This window comes from Berghia stephanieae, chromosome 3, assembly GCF_034508935.2.
Source record: "Berghia stephanieae isolate SIO BIC M18660-M18661 chromosome 3, UCSD_Bste_1.3, whole genome shotgun sequence".
Taxonomy (NCBI): domain Eukaryota; kingdom Metazoa; phylum Mollusca; class Gastropoda; order Nudibranchia; family Aeolidiidae; genus Berghia; species Berghia stephanieae.
In genome coordinates this window covers 61,429,297-61,449,973 of record NC_088362.1, presented here as the reverse complement: position 1 = coordinate 61,449,973, position 20,677 = coordinate 61,429,297, and the positions used below count along the sequence as shown (strand labels likewise).

Sequence of the window (20,677 nt, the reverse complement as noted above, 5' to 3'; positions counted from 1 at the left end):
CAAACCTGGGACTTCGTGAAGTACAAAAACAAAAACCAAAGGGACTTGATCTTTTATATAGCGTAATATCCACAAAAGTGCCCAGCGCAATTTACAAGGGGCCCCCTTGTGAACAGCAACACATAACATGTAGGACAAGACATGGCGGCTGTTAGGACTGTTACCCTATTTTTTTTCGAAAGAGACAACGCTGTTAACGGGGTCAGGTACTCATTTTATGCCTGAATACGGTGAGAGAATATGAGTAAAGAGCATTTTCCAACGACTCCTTTATTCGCTGTTCAGAGCGGGACTCAAACCACAGACCTTCCTGTCCGAAGGCAAGTAGCATACCTCAAAACCACATAGCCGCACATTTAGTGGATATTACGCCATATGAAAGCTCACGACCAGTGGTAGAACATTCACTCTCCACCGTGGATTGACTGAGGTATGTGAGTAATGACAATGCGATTTGGAATTGTCTGGAGTACTCACGTTGTACAGATGGTATATATATATATATACATATATATATATATATATATATATATATATATATATATATATATATATATATATATATATGTGTGTTTGTGTGTGTGGTGTGTGTGTAAATATTTATATATATATATATATATATTATATATTATATATATATACAAGAGAGGAAGAGAGAGAGAGAAAGAGAGAGAGAGAGAGAGAGAGAGAGAGAGAGAGAGAGAGGGAGAGAGGAGAGAGATAGAATGGGAGAGAATATTTTCAAGAAAAGAAAAGAAATGAAGTAATTTGTCTGTGTTCTTGTGAGTGTATAATATGTGTGTTTTTGTTTGTAAGTGTGTGTGTTTGTGTGTGTGTGTGTGTGTGTGTGTGTGCGTGTGATCTAGCGGGGTACAGGCAAGTTTGCAATTTGACGGACAGCAGATAGAGAAAAATAAGATTTAATTAACAATCAAGTGTCCTCTTATTTCGTAATGGCTTTTGACCTTCGAAATTAAAAATTAAAAAAAGAAAATTATATGAGAAATAGATAAAAAGAAAAAAAAATCTAACTCCCTTTTTGATTTTGGTCTCATTCGGTTTCTGAAAATAATCTCTTTTGGAAGGAACGCAATAAATATAATTAGGGCTCAAGTGTCCGTCCTTCACAGGCACTGACGTAAATAGGTCCTAGAACAGAAAGAAATGAAATGCACTTTTGGAATTGGATTCAATAGTCTGATGTCACGTCCGCCCAACAACGAGCAGCTTGGTTTTAAACAAAGAATTTCGGTACTTTTTATTCTTCATGCTGGCTAGAACTTTTTCACATGTCATGTGATCAAAATGTATAAAAGTCAAAACATGATCAGATTTATAATTTTTTTCTCCTCTGGCTGGATACCCTTTTATGCTCGTCGGAGAATTATTTCATATATAAGGGCGTCCGCCATTGTTCCGATAGTTTAGAACCAGTTATTAAGTTACTATACTACATTACGAGGGAAGTGATGTCATGACTGTTGAAGCCTATTGTTGTTAACCCTCTATTGACCAACCATAGGAAAATCATCCCATTCGTTTATATGACTGTCCGACAGTCCAGCGCTTTACAAGGGGTCCCTGACCACAGCAACACTCACATGGAGGGCGAGACATGCCGACTGTTGGGCGAAATTATATTTTTTCCCCCGGACAGAACAACCCTGTCGACGGCCAGGTAGTCATTTTACACATGAGTACGGTGAGAGAATGTGAGTAAGAGAGAAAGAAAGAGAGAGAGAGAGAGAAAGAGAGAAAGATAAATGGAGAAAGATAGAGAGAGGAAGAGAGAGAGAGAGAGAGAGAGAGAAAGAGAGAGAAAGAAAGACAGACAGAAAGAGATAGATAGAGAGAAAGAGAGAGAGAGAGAAAGAAAGAGAGAAAGAAAGAAAGAAAGAAAGAAAGAAAGAAAGAAAGAAAGAGAGAGGAGAGAGAGAGAGAGAGAGAGAGAGAGAGAGAGAGAGAAAAGAGAGAAGAGAGAAGAGCTTGTTTCTTCGCGAATTTTAACAAATAATATAGACTCCAACATCTTGACCCCATTTAGAATAGAATAAATGTCACGTGACGGGAAACGAAAACGGATTCTTAATAATTCATCCTCCATTGTTGAAGAGAGCACCCGTTTTGGATTGCGTGCTCCAGGTCACGTGTTTCTAGTGCGTGGTCACTCTATTAAGTCCACCACCTGACACCTTAGTCGTCGAGTACGAATCAACGGAATGCCAAACTATGAAAAAAAAGACATATTTAAAATTTTGGCCAGAAAACTTGTCCTCCTTCAAATATCGAACGATTAAAATGACCCCTCATCTTGGCAAAAAGCTCTCAAACCTGGGACTTCTTGAAGTTCGAAGTTCGCGAAGTCACAGGTTTGAGAGCTTTTGGCCAAGATAAGGGATCATTTTAATCGATCGATATTAATTTGAAGGACGAGGTTTCTGGCCAAAATTTTAAATATGCGTTTTTAACAGAGTACGACAGTGGATGGGGTCAACTTATTCGGGAAATACCGATTACGTTTGTGTACCCTTCGTTTGAAAACAGAAATGATTAATCGTGCAGTTACGTCATCAAGCAGTGATATGACGGCTAAGCAAAGACGTGTTTAACCCATCACGATTTTGATGTTGTGCGTTTATGAACAATACTCACACCACATCCGACAGCCGGATATAACTTTCCAACACACAAATCTATATAATAATATGTCGTAATCTTAAACGTGTATAGTCTGATCAACGTATTCCAGAGAAAACTAATCATTAAGATGTCTGTCTATAAGCAATAATAAAAACCCGAGTGACGTCAATTTCGTTCCTTTTATATGATTCGTGGACTCCAGCATAATACTGTTGTGAGACGTGTGTTACATTCTCTCAAGGATGAAGATAAAACTTACCAGGTCTTGGAAATCACCTCATCATTTTTTGTCATTTAAATTAAAAAATGTTGTTGCGCTTTTTTCCAGTACGTGTTTTATCCAACGTGTAAATATATGCAGGTCTGACATCCGAACGCAATTATGGGCCTAGTTTAACATTGTTGTAATGTACAATATTTAGCATAATTTTTAAAGATTTCCATGAACCCATATTAAATTGGGTTATTAGACCTTCAAATAAATGCACGTTGGTTTTATCCCGTGTTATACTAAGGAGGTCACAACTATTTTTTGAATAATCCCTTTATAAAAACATCGACCCATATGGTCAACAATGTGAAATGTTACAGTAGCCTCAAGCTAATGTTAAAGTACATTCACAAAGACAACACTTATTCTACCGCACTCTGGATAAACACATAACATTTAAAAATTTGACCTAAAACTCCTCTTTCAAATATCGATCGATTTAAATGACTCTCATCTTGGCAAAAACTCCAAAATAATATAATAATTACTATCTTTGTTGTTGCTGTTATTATTATTATTATTATTATTATTATTATTATTATTATTATTATTATTATTATTATTATTATTATTATTATTATTATTATTATTATTATTATATTATTATTATTATTATTATCATTATTATTATATCATCATCATCATCATCATCATCATCATCATCATCATCATCATCATCATCATCCATCATTATCATCATCATCATCATTATTATTATTATTATTATTATTATTAATATTATTATTATTATTATTATTATTATTATTATTATTATTATTATTATTATTATCATCATTATCATTATCTCTAGCTCACTTTGCAGAGCTGCACTGCGGGTGACGCCTGAGTAATTACAGTCTTCCTTTGAAAAAGACACTAAACGAAAATGTGTTCCCTTTATAACGAATAAAAGAATGTATCTATTAACATATACACGATGAACATGATCAAGTTACAAACGATGATATAGGACGGGTGTACAACATGTCATGAAGAAAAAACAGTCTACAGCAAAGGGAGATAAGAGGTATACTGCAAAGGGAGATAGGACGTTTACTTCAAAGGGAGATAAGGCGTTTACAAGTACACGATTGATTTTAAGACAACGTGAGAGGAGATAATCTGGATTACGCGAACAAAGGGAGACAAATAGCTGCATTATTACTATTATCATTAGTATGTCTCAATAGAAACTGTTATGGTAGAAATAGGGGCGGGGTACTCTTACCCAAGTACTCTGAATAATAACAACAGGTATTTAGAATTTTAGCCAGAGAACTCGTCCTTCAAATATCAATCGATTAAAATGACCATTTATCTTGACAAAACGTATGAAACTTTGGACTTTGCACGAAGAAACTTAATTCTCAAAAAGCGACGCAAATTATTGTCCTTTACAACAATGTTAAACTAGGCCTGTAATTGGGTTCGGATGTCAGACCGGCATATAATATGTACCCCTCGGAAAAACCACCCCATTGTCAGAAAAACAAAGAACGCACTGAAATTTAAACAAAATGAATTGAAAATGCTCTCAAATCAATGCACAGTTTTGTCCATTTCAATAAAGTTAAATCAAGCCTAGAATAGGGGAAAACAAGCTGTGACTTGTAAAGCGCTTTTAGTGGATATTGCGTTATATAAAGCTCAATTTTAATTTTAATATTTTTTTTGACGTCAGAAACTTCTACGCTTCCGGTTCCAAAATCCCTGAAAGTGTGCATGCTACCAGTCCTTTAGTAGAGTACTAATAATGAATCGTATGGTAGTATAACTATTTTAGAAGTCGATTCGAAGCATTACGAGATGTAAAAGAGTGAGGATGGATGATCTCTATTGAAGACCAGCATATATTTAGACTAGAAAATATGATTACATTTACTCTGAAACCAGGAGATCATTCACACAAGGTATGTATTCAGTCCTCCGGTTCGGGAAAGTGGTTTACACTTCCAACGAGATAGGAACCAGTTGTTGTTTTTTTTACATCACACTTTCGTTCTCTATCGCGCTCGGCTATACACAACCAGACCTACAGACATGCGCACGTAACACAGTATTCATCAAAGTTATAGGTGTAAAAAAAAAAAAAAACAATTAGCAACTAACCTGAGAGGCGTAAATATCCCTGACGAAAAACGTTTCATTGGTCAAGCTCCCCTCTCCAAGAATGTCCTTGACCTTGACCGCACCAATGACGTCATGTCGAGAAAATCGATCGAAATCAAAGATATTAAACTGTAGAATCCTCGAAGACAAATCGTCGTATTTCACAGGAAACGTAAAAGTCTCGTCAAACTCCGGATTCATGGTTTTCCGATGAACTTTAGTCTGAAGCTTAGTCTTTCTATCAGGCAAAAGATAAACTTTGACGTAAGGGTCTGACGTCCCAGAAAAGTCTTTGGCAGGGAGATTTTCAGCACGTATAATTATAACAATGAGAGCAGCTTCTTCTTGGCTGTAACGAAGACTGAAAAACAATTTCCCACAGGGGACATGCTCGGATCTGAGGCTGTCCACCGAAGCTTGTTTATATAATTCGGGCTTCAACCCGCCGAGATCGGGTTGTTCTTTCTGCTTGACGCTTTGCACGGTGAATTCAACATTGGACATATTAATGAGGCGATGCGGTAACATACGATGGAAGTTTTGATGACGCTGAGGAACAGTCGGAAGCGTCCATTGACGGTTGGTGATCTGGAAAATTCCTTTTTTGGAAGATGGGGATGATCCTACTGAGGAGGATTTGCCGTCGCTGTGAGAGACGATGTCTGGATAGCTACGACTGATGGGAATCGGGGTGCTGACGCGTCGAGAATGATCGCTGGAGTAGCCTGGTTCGGACGTGGGCAGAAGAGATAATCCTTTCCTTCGGCGATAGAAATACCAGGCTGTGACAAGGACTAGGCCCACAACGAGGGCCACACCGCCGACAATGCTCCCCACTAAGACCGCATCGGGACCTGTAGATTTTGAAAAAGAGAAGAAAAGAAAAAATAAAATTATAGGTAAGTCTGTATTATCACGGGGGTCAGTTGGTAGATAGAGCACTCGCTTCACAAGCAAAGGGACCGAGATCGATCCCGGGTGCAGTCGAGATTGTTTCTGTCCCTCCCCCTCTGTCCACCCAGCAGTGATTGGGTAACTGGGTCTGATAGATCTGGCGGAACTCACTTTGCAACATGCCTATCTAAAGGGCAGCAAACAATTGATATTGTCCGTTTCAAGCTATAGAAACCGGGATAAAATCCAGCCTATCAATGTTCTGAAGGACTACTTTTATCATCACAAGTACAGGACTTGACTGGAACCCCGAAGGCCAGCGCGGCTCGAAACCAGGTCCTTCCGATCCGAAAGCGAGTGTCATACCACAAGACCACATTTGGAACAAATAAGTGTTAATATAGTATGACTAATTGCCTGGGATAATCCAAATTGATGAATGAACTTTTACTAATTAAAAGGTGAGACTGGATGGAAAGTTCGGAGATGGGTCAATGACTGGATTGAAATAGAAGGAATCTATCTATATATCTATCTATCTAGCATTCTATCTACCTATCTATCTATCTATCTATCTCTCTATCTATCTATCTATCTATCTATCTTTCGATCTATCGATACATATATATATATATATATATATATATATATATATATATATATATATATAATATATATATCCGTCTATACGTCTATCTATCTATCTATCCATCCGTCTATACGTCTATCTATATGTTTATCTATCTTTCTATGCGCCATCTATCTATCAATCTAGCTATCTATCAATTTGTCTATACGCCTATCTATCTATCTATCTATCTATATATCTGTCTATCCGTCTATACGTCTATCCATCTATCAATCTATCTACCTATCTCTCTATCTATCGATCTATCTTTCAAATCTATTCATCTATCTATCTCTCTATCTACCAGATAAATGCTAAATTTGGAACTAAAAATTGTCAAAATATCGTGGAGAAGCCGAAGGTGGTAGCCAGAGACCAGAGGCAGATGGGGCTCATGGTGGACGCCCTATGCTCCAGATGGAGATCTGAGGTGAACGCACTATGATTATGCTCCAGCTGGAGTTCAAAGGAATAAGTAAGTATATTATATCATTGCATATTATAAACTGACTGTGCTAAAAGCACCTTCCAATGATTCCCAAGCTAACAGTACTACTGGACACGTTGGATGAGGCATACGGTCAAAAGGGTAAATTGGATGTAGAGAAAGGCTGGTATATAGATAGACGGGTAGATAGCTCGGTAGATAGATGATCAGATATATAAAATATTTGATAGTTAATTAGATAAATTGGTTAATAAATAGATAGAGAAATAGACAGACAGGCAGACAGAGAGACAGATATATGGATAGATAGACGGACAAACAGACGGACAAACAGGCGGTTGGGAAAATAGATATTTAGATACATGAATAGATAGTTGGATAGATAGAATTAAAGATAGATATTTAGATAGATAGATAGATAGATAGATAGATAGATAGATAGATAGATAGATAGATAGATAGATAGATATATATATAGATAGATAGATAGATACATAAATGGATGGATAGAACGATAGATAGACAGTTAGATCGATAGACAGACAGATAGATAGATAAATATTTAGACAGATAGATAGATGGATGGAGAGATAGATAGATAGATTGATAGATAGATAGATAGATAGATAGATAGATAGATAGATAGATAGATTTATAGATAATAGAATAGATAGATAATAGATAGATAGATAGATAGATATAGATAGATAGACAATATAGATAGATAGATAATTAAAAGTAGAGATGGATATGAGAGTGGATAGATAAGATAGATAGATAGATAGATATTTTCAGTCATTGACCCCTATCCCAACCGGCCAGTCTCACCTTTAATAAATTAGTAAAAGTTCATTAATCAAATTGGATTATCCCAGTCAATTAGTCATACTATATTAACACTTCATTCTATTCCTATACTTTCTGTAGGTTTCAACTTCCGCTCCTCTCCCTTCTCTTATTTCTCTCTCTCTCTCTCTCTCTCTCTCTCTCTCTCTCTCTCTCTCTCTCTCTCTCTCTCTCCCTCTCTCTCCCCCTCTCTCTCTACCTATCTACCTCTCTCTCTGTGGCATAACTGAGTTATCTGTTTATCTATCTATATTATATATCCACCGATCCATCTCTGTTATCTCTCTATCTATCTATCTATATATATATATATATATATATATATATATATATATATATATGCATCTATCTTTCTATCTGTCTGTCTATCTATATATCTATCTATCTATCTATCTATCTATCTATCTATCTATCTATCTATCTATTATCTAATCTATCATCACTATCTATTATGATCGACTTTCACTATCTATCTAGTTAGATGAATAATATACAATTCTTATACACACTCTTGCTTTTTGGAATTCCAGACGTGTTCCCAACCGCTGCACGAACTTGCGAGTGCGCGTTGGGAACAAAGTCGAATTCCAAAACGCAAGAGTGTGAGAAATCTTTTATTCTACCCCTCAATCAAATCCGATTTTGTCATATTTCAGTAAAAGACATGTTCAAAAACATTTAAATGATACTTTAAAAAAAAAAGAATCCATTTTTGTTTTTAGGGAAATTTAATTATTGATAATCTGACGTCACAAATTATATGATATCATTACGCGGTACTATTTAGGGAGAGGGATAGAATCGACGTGTAGCTACATATTATGCTGGTTTGACATCCGAACGTAATTATGGGTCTAGTTTAACATTGTTGTAATGGACAATCTTATGCATCAATTTTTGAGATTTCCATTACAACAGTGAGCCCACAAGGAATTGGGTTATCAGACCTACAAATAAGTGCACGTCGGGTTGAATAATCTTGTTATTATTATTATTATTATTATTATTATTATTATTATTATTATTATTATTATTATTATTATTATTATTATTATTATTATTATTATTATATAAGTGAAAAGAATATATATTTTGACAGTTGGGGACCGAGTAATCAACAGAAGAACTGTAATGTTTGATGGGGGGATTGTATGACCGACATTTTTAGGTCTTCCCAGTCAGCTCCCCCCATCCCATACACAAACCCACACCAAGCAACATACACACACACACACATACATACATACATACATACATACATACATACATACATACATACATACATACATACACCAACCCCCCCCCCCCCCCCCCCCCCCCCCCCCCCCATTCACACAAATGATCGACTCTATCCATAACCTCTCACACACAGAAACAATCAAGAACACACATATACATATACATATTAGACAAACTCCCCAGGCCCAAGGAAAAGGTTGGTTGTATAAAGATCACAGATACCTACCACATCATTACCCCAATATCATTGTCATTGTGTAATAACAATATTATTTTTAAAAACATCTACTACTGATGCTATGCCTTTAGGTAAAAGACTCACAACATTGTATAAAGATCACACGTACCTACTACATCATTACCCCAATATTATTATTGTGTAATATCTAACAATATTATCGAAATAAAATCTACTACTGATGCTATGTCTTTGCGTAAAATACTCACAACATCCGCCAGACGGATAGAACGAACCATCACACAAACCTGTGAGCAGTATTCATGAACGTTTATATTTATTATCTAGTCTGATTGGTAGAATTTAGTGAAAACTAATCATTGAAATTGTTGTCTGAAAAGCATAACAAAGAACTGAGTGACGTCAATTTCGTTCCTTCTATAGAGAGAGTGAAGTTGACGCCACTCGGGTCTTTGTTATTGTTTTTTGCCATCCATGTTTATGAGTTATTCTCATTTAACTGTATTATCCAGACTATAAACGTTCAAGGTTACACACAGTTTTGTGTGTTGCTCCGTTATACTTCAGAATGGCAATGTTGTGAGTTTCTTATCCAAGCGCACACCATAGTTGCTTATACAAGCGCACACTATCAGAGATGGTGTGCCCTTGGATAAGAAACTCACAACATTGCCATCATGAAGTATAGATAGTATGCGCTTGGCTAAGAAGCTCATAACATTGCCATCCGGAAGTATAACGGACCAAAACACAAAACTATGTGTAACCTTGAACGTTTATAGTCTGGTTAATACAGTTTAGTGAAAATTACTCATAAACGCGGATGACAAAAAGCAATAACAAAGACCTAAGTGACGTCATCTTCATACTATCTATATTCTGATTGATAGAATTTAGTGAAAACAAATCATTAAAATGGCTGTCTAAAACAGCAAAGAGCCGAGTAACATCAATTGCGTTCCTTCTATGCTTTTTTTTTTTTTTTGCTAGGCTGTACGAAACAATGCCAGATAAAGCAGAAAAAATCACGAAAAAAAATTAACCTGCCTCGACTTGGGATCGAACATCAGACCTCCCCCATTCCCTACTCGAGTCAGGTTGAATTTTGGTGGATGATTATATTTTCCTGTATTTTTCGTTGTGTTTTGTCTAGCACTGTTTCGTATGAAGCTTTTATGAAGATTTTTATCTCACATCTGAGGTGGAGGATCGAGCAGGAGGACAGGAACCACTGTTGTCAATGTTAAAAAGAAGGAAATTGTCATGGTTCGGACCGTAGCCATCGTCAACATATAGCCTGATACGAGAATCCTCAAGGACTGGCCCCTTAACAAAATTTTTTAGGTTTGTGTAGCGTCTAGTGAGTTGTCGTTAGTAAAACTCAAGGAAACAAGTTATTTCATTGGTTGAACTATTGAATATAACTCACGATTTGTTTCCTTTTGTGGCAAAAGACTGGCCTATTAAAGTCAATTTTTGGTCAGTGTCAGGCTATAATTTTACGATGACTACGTTCGGACACACTACACTGTCCGTCATGATAATCTGTGCAAAACTGTCATACAGGGAGAGCACTGTATATGGATAGAGGAAAAGAGGAAGACAGAAAAAAAAACAAAAAACGATGGCATGACAACATTAAAGAGTGGACAGGCCTGTATCTCAATAGTCTTATGGAAAATCCAGAGTCCGTGACGAATGGCGTAAGGTTGTGAAGTCTGTATCCCGCATGCCCCCCCCCCCCCCTCCCCCGACGATCAGCTGGTCATGGGATTGAGTGAGTAAGTGAGTGGGTGAGTGAGTGAGTGAGTGAGTGCCTACTCCCAATTTTTTTAACTAGAGAAAAAAATCTGAGCTTTTATATAGCGCTATATACACTAAACGTGCTCAAAGCGCTTTACAGTGGTTCTCTGGGCAACAGCAACACTTAACATGTGGGACAAGACATGACGCCTATTAGGCGATATTACAATTTTTTCCGACAGAGGCAACACTGTTTACGACCAAGTACTCATTTTACACTTGAGTATGGTGAGAGAATGTGAGTAAAGGGCTTTTTTCCAAGGAGCAGGATTCAAACCCAGGACATTTCGATCCGAAGGCGAGAAGACATACCACCGAACCAAACAACAACAGAAAAAGCAGCACAGACCACAAAACAACACACACCCCACCAACCCCGTTCCATCAACGAGTGTATAATATAGAATTACATAAGATCGATAGGTTCTGTGTTGCGATAGCCTGACTGTACCGTAATCTACCATGCAATTATTCACACCGTTAAAGTGTGGGTGACAGGGGGGGGGGGGGGGCGAGACATTATGAACGGGGTTTGTTTTCTACGTATATTTTACCATAATATTGATGATATGCGGTTAGGTAATATACTCACGACATCAGCCAGCCGGACATAACAAGACGATGATAACGATGATGATGATGATGATGATGATGATGATGATGATGATGATGATGATGATGACGACGACGACGACGATTACAGTGATGATGCATTTATCTCGATTTTATATCTGATCTATTTAGCTACTATACAACTTAATAATAACGCAATGACTAAATCCCAGACATCGGCCAACGGTTGGGCAAGCATCGTTCACCAGACACCAGACAGCACCATGGGCCACAGACAACATCACTCACCAGACACCAGACAGCACTATGGGCCACAGACAACATCACTCACCAGACACCAGACAGCACCATGGGCCAGAGACAACATCATGCACCAGACACCAGACAGCACCATGGGCCAGAGACAAACATCATTCACCAGACACCAGACAGCACCATGGGCCACAGACAACATCATTCACCAGACACCAGACAGCACCATGGACCAGAGACAACATCATGCACCAGACACCAGACAGCACCATGGGCCACAGACAACATCATTCACCAGACACCAGACAGCACCATGGGCCAGATACATCATTCACCAGACACCAGACAGCACCAAGCGCCAGAGACAACCTGTTTACTTTCCTTACAAATCACGCGCTGACGTCATGAAAATCGGTCAGAAAAGTCTGATGGTGTCAAAAAACAGTATCCTATCCAATCCCATTAGAAGTGTACACCAATCTTCATATGCGGCTATGTTGACTAATGATATGACACTCTGTGACGTAGTTTCAAAACATATGTAATGGCTTATGATCGCATAGTGGCTTTTTAATATATGACACTGATATATTGTTAATAATGACTAAAGAGTTCAAAGTCCAATGATGATAAATGAATGTACAACATCAAGACATTCGAATAAAAGTCCAGATTCCAAGTTTCATTTCTTACTGCTTTATTTGTGATGAATTCGAAATCCAAATCAAGTAACATGGTCATAATTGAACCAGTTTCATAAATTTCAAATCCGTAAAATCAATCCCAATGTTAACTTATTTTGACTGTGTAACCATTTTCAATATTCGTGGAATATTTCTAAGTCCGTAAAATAAAGATTCTTAGTAGGATGTTAGAACTTGCAGCATAATAGGAAAGTGCAACTCATAGTGAAGTAGAATGCAGAATCGAGTTTAGAATAGAATCAGAAACACTCTGTTTTATATCCTATTGTCAACTGTTCCCACAATTCCTTTCCAAAGGTCAGTTTTTACGCCCAAATATCAAAGGTCGTACGCCCAAATATTATCGCATGCCCAAATAATAATGTACGCCTAAATAATAAATACCAACTATAATTTAATGCTTTTATCCCAAATACCAAGTAACACCGATCAAAGAAAGTAATTTTCTAGTACTCAATATAGTGACCAAGTTTAACTGATATACAAGCACCGTGAACTCATTAAACCCACTTGCTGTAAGCTAAATCTCTTACAACTCGCTTTCGGGTCGGAAGGTCTTGAGTTCGAGCCTCGATCGGCGCATAGTTGAGTCCTTGGAAAAGACTCTTTACTCAGGAGTAAAATGAGTACTTGGCCGTTAACAGCGATGTCTCTGTCGAAAAAATTGTAATATCACTTAACAAGCGTCATGTCTCGTTCTATATGTTACGTGTTGCGGTTGGTAAAGAACCCTTTGTACAGCGCTTTGAGCACGTTTAGTGGATATTGCTCTATATGAAAGCTCAAGTTTTTCTTTTTATTTTGTTTGTTGTTTTTCTGTTTTTTGTTTTTTGCTTTGTTTTTTTTTTTCCTCCGGGGAACTGAAGACATACTTTGTGTAAATGATTGTCTGGTTTCAGAGTGCTAGTCGTCAATAAAGATCATCCATCCTCGCTCTATTACGTAATCCTAAGAATCTGCCTATATATAAATCATGCTACTATAACAATAATGACACTTTGTGATTCAATATGTAACGTAAACATTATTTGTACTCCAAACGACTGGTTACATACACACTTCCATGACTTTTTTAATGGAACCAGCCGGTTAATGAGTTGTATTTTTATGGCAATAAATAATCATAAAATTCTGGCATAATATTCAGTTGAACTGCGACTTCCCACCACTGTATCCCACATTTCAAATTAATTATAATGGCGTGTTTTCCGTTATATGTAACGTATTATCGACAAGCAACAGACGAGATCATTTTACTGCGGGTCTGTCAACGTTAAGAAAAGAAGTAAAAAAAAATTAAAACAAAATAAATAAATACAAATCAATAAATAAAGTTGATGGCTATACATGTTTACAAGGAAAACAAGCAAACAAACAAAAGTCTGGAATTTTCAACACACAATTACCGTTAAAAACTGGAGCTATGTTGCCAGAATGATGTATTTTAAACGAAAAAACGTTTATTCACTTTGGCCAGTAAACTTTTACGCCCAATATCGATCGCTTAGTTGTATCTTTTGTATCCTTAACTTGCAAAATACTTCTCAAATTTGAGACTTCAAAGACATTTTATAGAATTTTAGACCAGTTGAGAATATTTTTACTTTATTCAAAATATAAATAAAAATTGAACAAATATATTTCCAGTGAAAATATAAAATATACAGCGTTTTGTAAACATAAAAATGTCAGTTTTACACACTCGTCGGCAATAATGGAATAATTAACAAACACATTGCCTGATAATGCATTGGGATCATCAATTGTTTCGTGTCATCGATGTTGTTGATGTTGTTGTTACCAGATATTACGATGAGAAAATTAAAAACACACTGTCTGAATCAAAACCCATTACAAACTGTTTTGGAATAATAGCATGACGCTCTCTCTCTCTCTCTCTCTCTCTCTCTCTCTCTCTCTCTCTCTCTCTCTCTCTTTCTATATATATCTTTCTCTCTCTATCTACCTAGCTCTCCCTCTCTCTCTCTCTCTCTCTCTCTATAATATATATATATATATATATATATATATATATATATATATATATATATATATATATATATATCCATCTATCTGTCTAACTCTCTCTCTCTCTCTCTCTTCCATCTCTCTCACCCTCTATCTCTATCTATTAACTATCTCTCTCTTTTTCTCTCTCCCTCTCTCTCTATCTATCGATCTCTATCTATTAGCTTTCTCTCTCTCTCTCTCTCTCTCTCTCTCTCTCTCTCTCCCTCTCTTTCTCTCTTTTTATCTTTCTTTCTATTTCTATCTCAGTATCTTCTTCCCCCACCCTATCTCTCTCTTTCTTTCTTTTTTTCTTTCTTTCCTTCTTTCTTCTTCTTCTTCTTCTTCTTCTTCTTCTTCTTCTTCTTCTTCTTCTTCTTCTTCTTCTTCTTCTTCTTCTTCTTCTTCTTCTTCTTCTTCTTCTTCTTCTTCTTCAATTTGTGACGCAAAATACACCACACGTATTCTGTCGTAAAATGCTGAAAGAATTACTGTTTTTTTTCTTTCAATAAAGCGAAAGATAGGAAAAAAATGGAAAAGAAATTTTAAAATATAACGAAATAAAAAAAAACGAACAAACAATCAAAAACCAAAAAACGAATCGGAAAACAAAGCATCATCATATACTTCACAACCTATATATGACGATTGATTAAATAAAAATAACACTCAGATATCGCAAAAGGATTGAACCCAAGACCACAACTCTAAAATTGAAGATATTTTAGAAAGCTGACATCATGTTGACCAGTTACTGCCGTACTCTGGAAAAAACATGTGTTTAAAAATGTGGCCAGAAAACTCGTCCTTCAAATATCGATTGATTTAAATGACTCTCCTTTAACTGGTAAGCGATATATAAAATTTCAAAACAAATTACTCCCTTTTGCAACGGCATCTTAAGAAGGAATATAATAATAATAATAATAATAATAATAATAATAATAATAATAATAATAATAATAATAATAATAATAATAATAATAATAATAACAATAATAATAACAATATTAATAATAATAATAATAATAATAATAATAATAATAATAATAATAATAATAATAATATAATAATAATAATAATAATAATAATAATAATAATAATAATAATAATAATAATAATAATAATAATAATAATAATAATAATAATAATAATAATAATGCTGAAAACTTATATAGCGCTATAACTCCGAGACACCAGATTCTAAGCGCTTAAGTAGAGAAATATATATAAAAAGAAAATATAGATAACCCATCAAACAAGATGTGATGTCAACAGGAATCACCCATGTTGTCCAAGTGAGCAAATTGGGGGTTAATAATTTTGCCCAAGGAAAAATAGGAAAGTGCTTGAAGCGGGGCTCAAATCCTGTAGCCTCCGGTACACAGTGCATGCCTTAACCACTCGGCCGCTTCGCCCCCGCCGACATACATATCAAGTAAAAAAAAACAAAAAACAAACAGAATTGTGGCTAAAACTCGATTTAAATCTTTTGCTAGTGAAAAAAATGGGAAAATCTGATCAAATTACAAGGTAATCGCTTTCATGATTTGTTGTTTTTGTGTCTCATCTGGTGTGATTCAGTCGTGTAAACATGCTGATGAATGTAAACACGCTTTGGGATGTAAACATGCTTTGGGATGTAAATAGGGCGTGGAGTGTAAACATAGTTTGAGATGTAAATAGGCGTAGAGTGTAAAATATATTGAGATTATATTGAGCTTTTATATAGCGTAATATCCACTAAACGTGCTCAAAGCGCTTTACAACGGGTCCCTGGTCAACAACAACACTTAACATTTAGGACGGGACATGACGCTGTTAGGCGTTATTACAATTTTTTTCGGACAGAGACAACACTGTTGACGGCCATGTACTGATTTTACACCTGAGTACGGTGAGAGAATGTGAGTAAAGAGCCTTATCCAATTACTCAACTATTCGCCTAGCGGGACTCGAACCCAGGATATTCCAATCCGAAAGCGAGTGTCATACCACTAGACCACATAGCCACATAAACATGCTGTGTAATCATTCAAAACTCTTTAATTTGATAACAGATTTTAAACGAATACGTTTTTCGCCCCATTTTAACACAAGAAATATCAAGGTAGACCACCCACCGCCAATTCACACTGTCCTGAAATAGAGACCTAAAACCCCTCCAAAATAACAAAGAACTAAAATCAAAGGAAGACCTTATGAAATTAGCATCCACAGCAAAAGATCTTGAACAGTGGAAGGAATTGACACAGATGATTAGAGAGGCAGCCGAGGTGTCCCGATCGGATGCTTAGGAAGCGAAAGGCCTTAAATCAGCAAGGCAGTCAATATCCACAACACACATACTAACCAATGTCATCAGAGGTTCAGAAGTACGGAGTTTCGTCTTGACGCAAAAGGTCAAGCGATATTAATCGTGGTAAGTGGCCAGGTGATGGACAGTACTAAGGGTGGTCTTTGGTAAGGCACTATTACCACAAATCACCCCCACTCGACTCAGTTGTAAATGAATACTTGGCTATATATTTTAAGTGACGGATATGTTATGATTGTTAGTACAGAAACAGCACCCAGCATACGACTTGTACTGTATGAAATGGACATAATATGATTGGACACGAACTGTTATGAAGATATTGTAGGAATAAATAAATGAAAAGTGAGGTAGGGTAAGAGAGGCGAAGTAACCCTTCAGAGCCATTAGGCTTATTGAGACGGAGTTGATGATGATGATGACGACGACGATGATGATGATGATGATGATGATGATGATGATGATGATGATGATGATGATGATGATGATGATGGTGGTGATGATAATGATGATGATGATGGTCATGATGATGATGATGATGATGATGAATGATGATGTCAAGCGAAGTTCAATGTGGTCAGTGACAAGATGGATGACAACTATCGGAGAACCCTGTCACTCTTACAGTGTCCTCGGTAGAGGCACATTACAGACATTACCCAACTCGACTGATGTGTAAATGAGTACCTGAATAAGTGTAGACAAGGGCAAAACCTGTAGTGGAGTAAAATATATTCTCTCTTTATCCCAAATCAAAACAATCTTGTTCTTTAGCCAGCACAGAAATTATTTTCGCATCAAAATTCATCAATGCCTCTTGATGTTGTGATTGGGGTCAGGTTGACATTCATGTCATCGCCATAACATTTGACAGCATTTCAATTTATTTTGATTGCTTTAAATGGATATCACCTGATGCTTTGAAATGTGAAGGTCGGGTTGTCAACAGGACGTGACGAAATTCGAACTGATTGCTCTCTCTCTCTCTCTCTCTCTCTCTCTCTCTCTCTCTCTCTCTCTCTCTCTCTCTCTCTCTGTGTGTGTGTGTGTGTGTGTGTCTCTACGTCTCTCTCTCCATCTCTGTTTCTTTCTCTCTCTCTCTCTCTCTCTCTCTCTCTCTCTGTGTGTGTGTGTGTGTGTGTGTGTGTGTGTGTCTCTACGTCTCTCTCTCCATCTCTGTTTCTTTCTCTCTCTCTCTCTCTCTCTCTCTCTGTGTGTGTGTGTCTCTACGTCTCTCTCTCCATCTCTGTTTCTTTCTCTCTCTCTCTCTCTGTGTGTGTCTCTCTACGTCTCTCTCTCCATCTCTCTTTCCTCCTCTCTCTCTCTCTCTCTCGATATATCTCCATCTCTCTATCTTTTTTTCTCTCTCCATCATCACTCTTTCTCTCTCTGTCCATCTCTCTCCATCTCTCTCTCTCTCACTCTCTCTCCTCATCTCTCTCTCTGTGTGTGCGTGTGTGCATGTGTGTCTCTCTATGTCTCTCTCTCCATCTCTCTTTCTTCCTCTCTCTCTCTCTCTCTCTCTCTCTCTCTCTCTCTCTCGATTTATCTCCATCTCTCTATCTTTCTTTCTCTCTCCATCATCATCATCATCATCATCATCATCATCATCTCTCTCTCTCTCTCTCTCTCTCTCTCTCTCTCTCTCCTCATCTCTCTTTTTCAACATAACTGCTAAAAAGTAAAAAATATCTCTAAGGATTTAATAAAATGTGCACTTTAAATTTCAAACCAATTACACCAGATCTGCCCTATAGATAGTATGCGCTTGGCTAAGAAGCACATAACATTGCCATCCGGAAGTATAACGGACCAACACATAAAACTATGTGTAACCATGATCGTTTATAATTAGGTTAATACAGTTCAGTGAGCATTACTCATAAACGCAGATGGCAAAAAACAATAACAAAGACCTAAGTGACGTCATCTTCGAACTATCTATACAATTTACAAGGAACGATTAATTCTGTCTGAGGTTGCACCTTCAAAAAAAAGTAGTCCTTCACAGCCATGAGATCCAAGGAGCCGGAGTTTATACTGGTGTCTTAAGACAGAAGGGCTAGAGCTCAGATGGTCGCTGGTTTGGATAAGTAAGTAAGTAAGTATACCGGTGTCTTATTGCATCAAATGGACAAAAGCAATCGCTTGCTATCCTTTGGAGAGGACGCTAGTCTGTCGAAATATACCTTCTGCCAGATCTAAGTTAGCTACCAAATCAGTACTGGGTGGACATGGGGGGGGGGGGGGGGGTTTAGAAAAAAAGATCTCTACACATGGGATCGATCTTGATCCCTTTACATGTGAAACGAGTGCTCTACCAACTGAGCTATCGGGACCCCGCAACAACAACTATTTAAACATATTTTGTACAATATAATGGTCACGCCACCCAAAGATTAAGAATGATCTTCAGCATGACGAAATATCCTAAACCTGGGACGGTATTGACTTCTAATCTTGTTAAGCTTTTGATGACATAAGTACAGAGCAAAGTGAATTTTTCTGCAGGTCTGATATGCGGCTATGTGGTCTCATGAAATGAGACTCGCCTTCGAATCGTAAGGTCTTGGGTTCGAGTCTCGCTTTGAGTTGCGAATAGTTGAGTCCTTGGAAAAGACTCTTTAGTCAAATTTTCTCACCATACTCGGGATTAAAATGCGTACCTGACCTCCAACAGTGTTGTCTCTGTCCGAAAAAGATTTGTAATGTCGCCTAACAGTCGTCATGTCTCGTTCTAGATGTTAAATGCTGCTTTTGGCTTTGAGCACGTTTAGTGGATGTTGCGCTATACAAAAGTTCAAATTATAAGTTATTTTAGGATCAGTGGGGCTGATTTCTTGTCCTGACAGGCATTATCCAACATGGTTAAGGTAGGAGTAATTCTACATTATCTATACACGAATAAAAAATATTCATGGCTAAAATGAGAATACGATGTTTTGTCAAAGTAAGGCGGATCTATTTCATGTGTTTATATGTTGTCTATTGTAACGATTGAATGTGTAATTTGTAACAGTAATTCAATCTGAGTTGTATTCTCTTTAAATCTTGTCTTCAGTCTACTCTTCCTGTTTATTGTCCTATTCGTCTCAACTCAAAATCTTCCTCCTCCTCCTCCTCCTCCTCCTCCTCCTCCTCCTCCTCGTCATCGTCGTCCTCATTCTCTTCCCATTCCTCCTCGTTCTCCTACTACTACTACTACTACTACTACTACTACTACTACTACTACTACTACTACTACTACTCTTCCTCTTCCACCTCTTCCTCCTCCTTCCCCTCCTGATCATCACACTAACCTCCTCCGTCTCCTTCTCCTGATCCTCCTCCTCATCTACCTCGTCCTCCTCGTCCTCCTCATCCTTCTCCTCCTCTTCTTCCTCTTCCTTTTTCTCCTACCCTTCTTCCTCTTCCTCCTCCTTCTCCTCCTCCTCCTCCGCCACCTCCTCCTCCACCTCCTCCTCCTCCACCTCCTCCACCTCCTCCTCCTTTTCCTCCTCCACCTCCTCCTCCTCCTCCTATTTTTCCTCCTCCTCCTCCTCCACCTCCTTTTCCTCCTCCACCTCTTCATCCTCCACCTCCTCCTCCTCCATCTCCTCTTCCTTTTCCTCCTCCACCTCCTCCTCCTCCACCTCCTCCTCCTCCTCCTCCTCCTCTACCTCCTCCTCCTCCTCCACCTCCTCCTCCACCTCCTCCTCCTTATTATATTATCAGTAAAAGCCTGTCCACCCAGCAGTGAATGGGTAG

The 20,677-nt window shown here is 37.5% G+C and overlaps 1 protein-coding gene across 2 annotated transcripts in view; it reads right to left on the bottom strand.

Moving 5' to 3' along the window:
- LOC144968135 (synaptotagmin-6-like) overlaps positions 1-20,677 on the bottom strand; it is a 173,379-nt gene that overhangs the window by 26,271 nt on the left and 126,431 nt on the right. For both annotated transcript variants that reach the window (XM_078906149.1, XM_078906148.1), the window contains one exon: positions 5,021-5,874. In XM_078906149.1, coding sequence (XP_078762275.1) covers positions 5,021-5,874 — 854 coding nt within the window. The remainder of the gene's footprint in view (positions 1-5,020; positions 5,875-20,677) is intronic.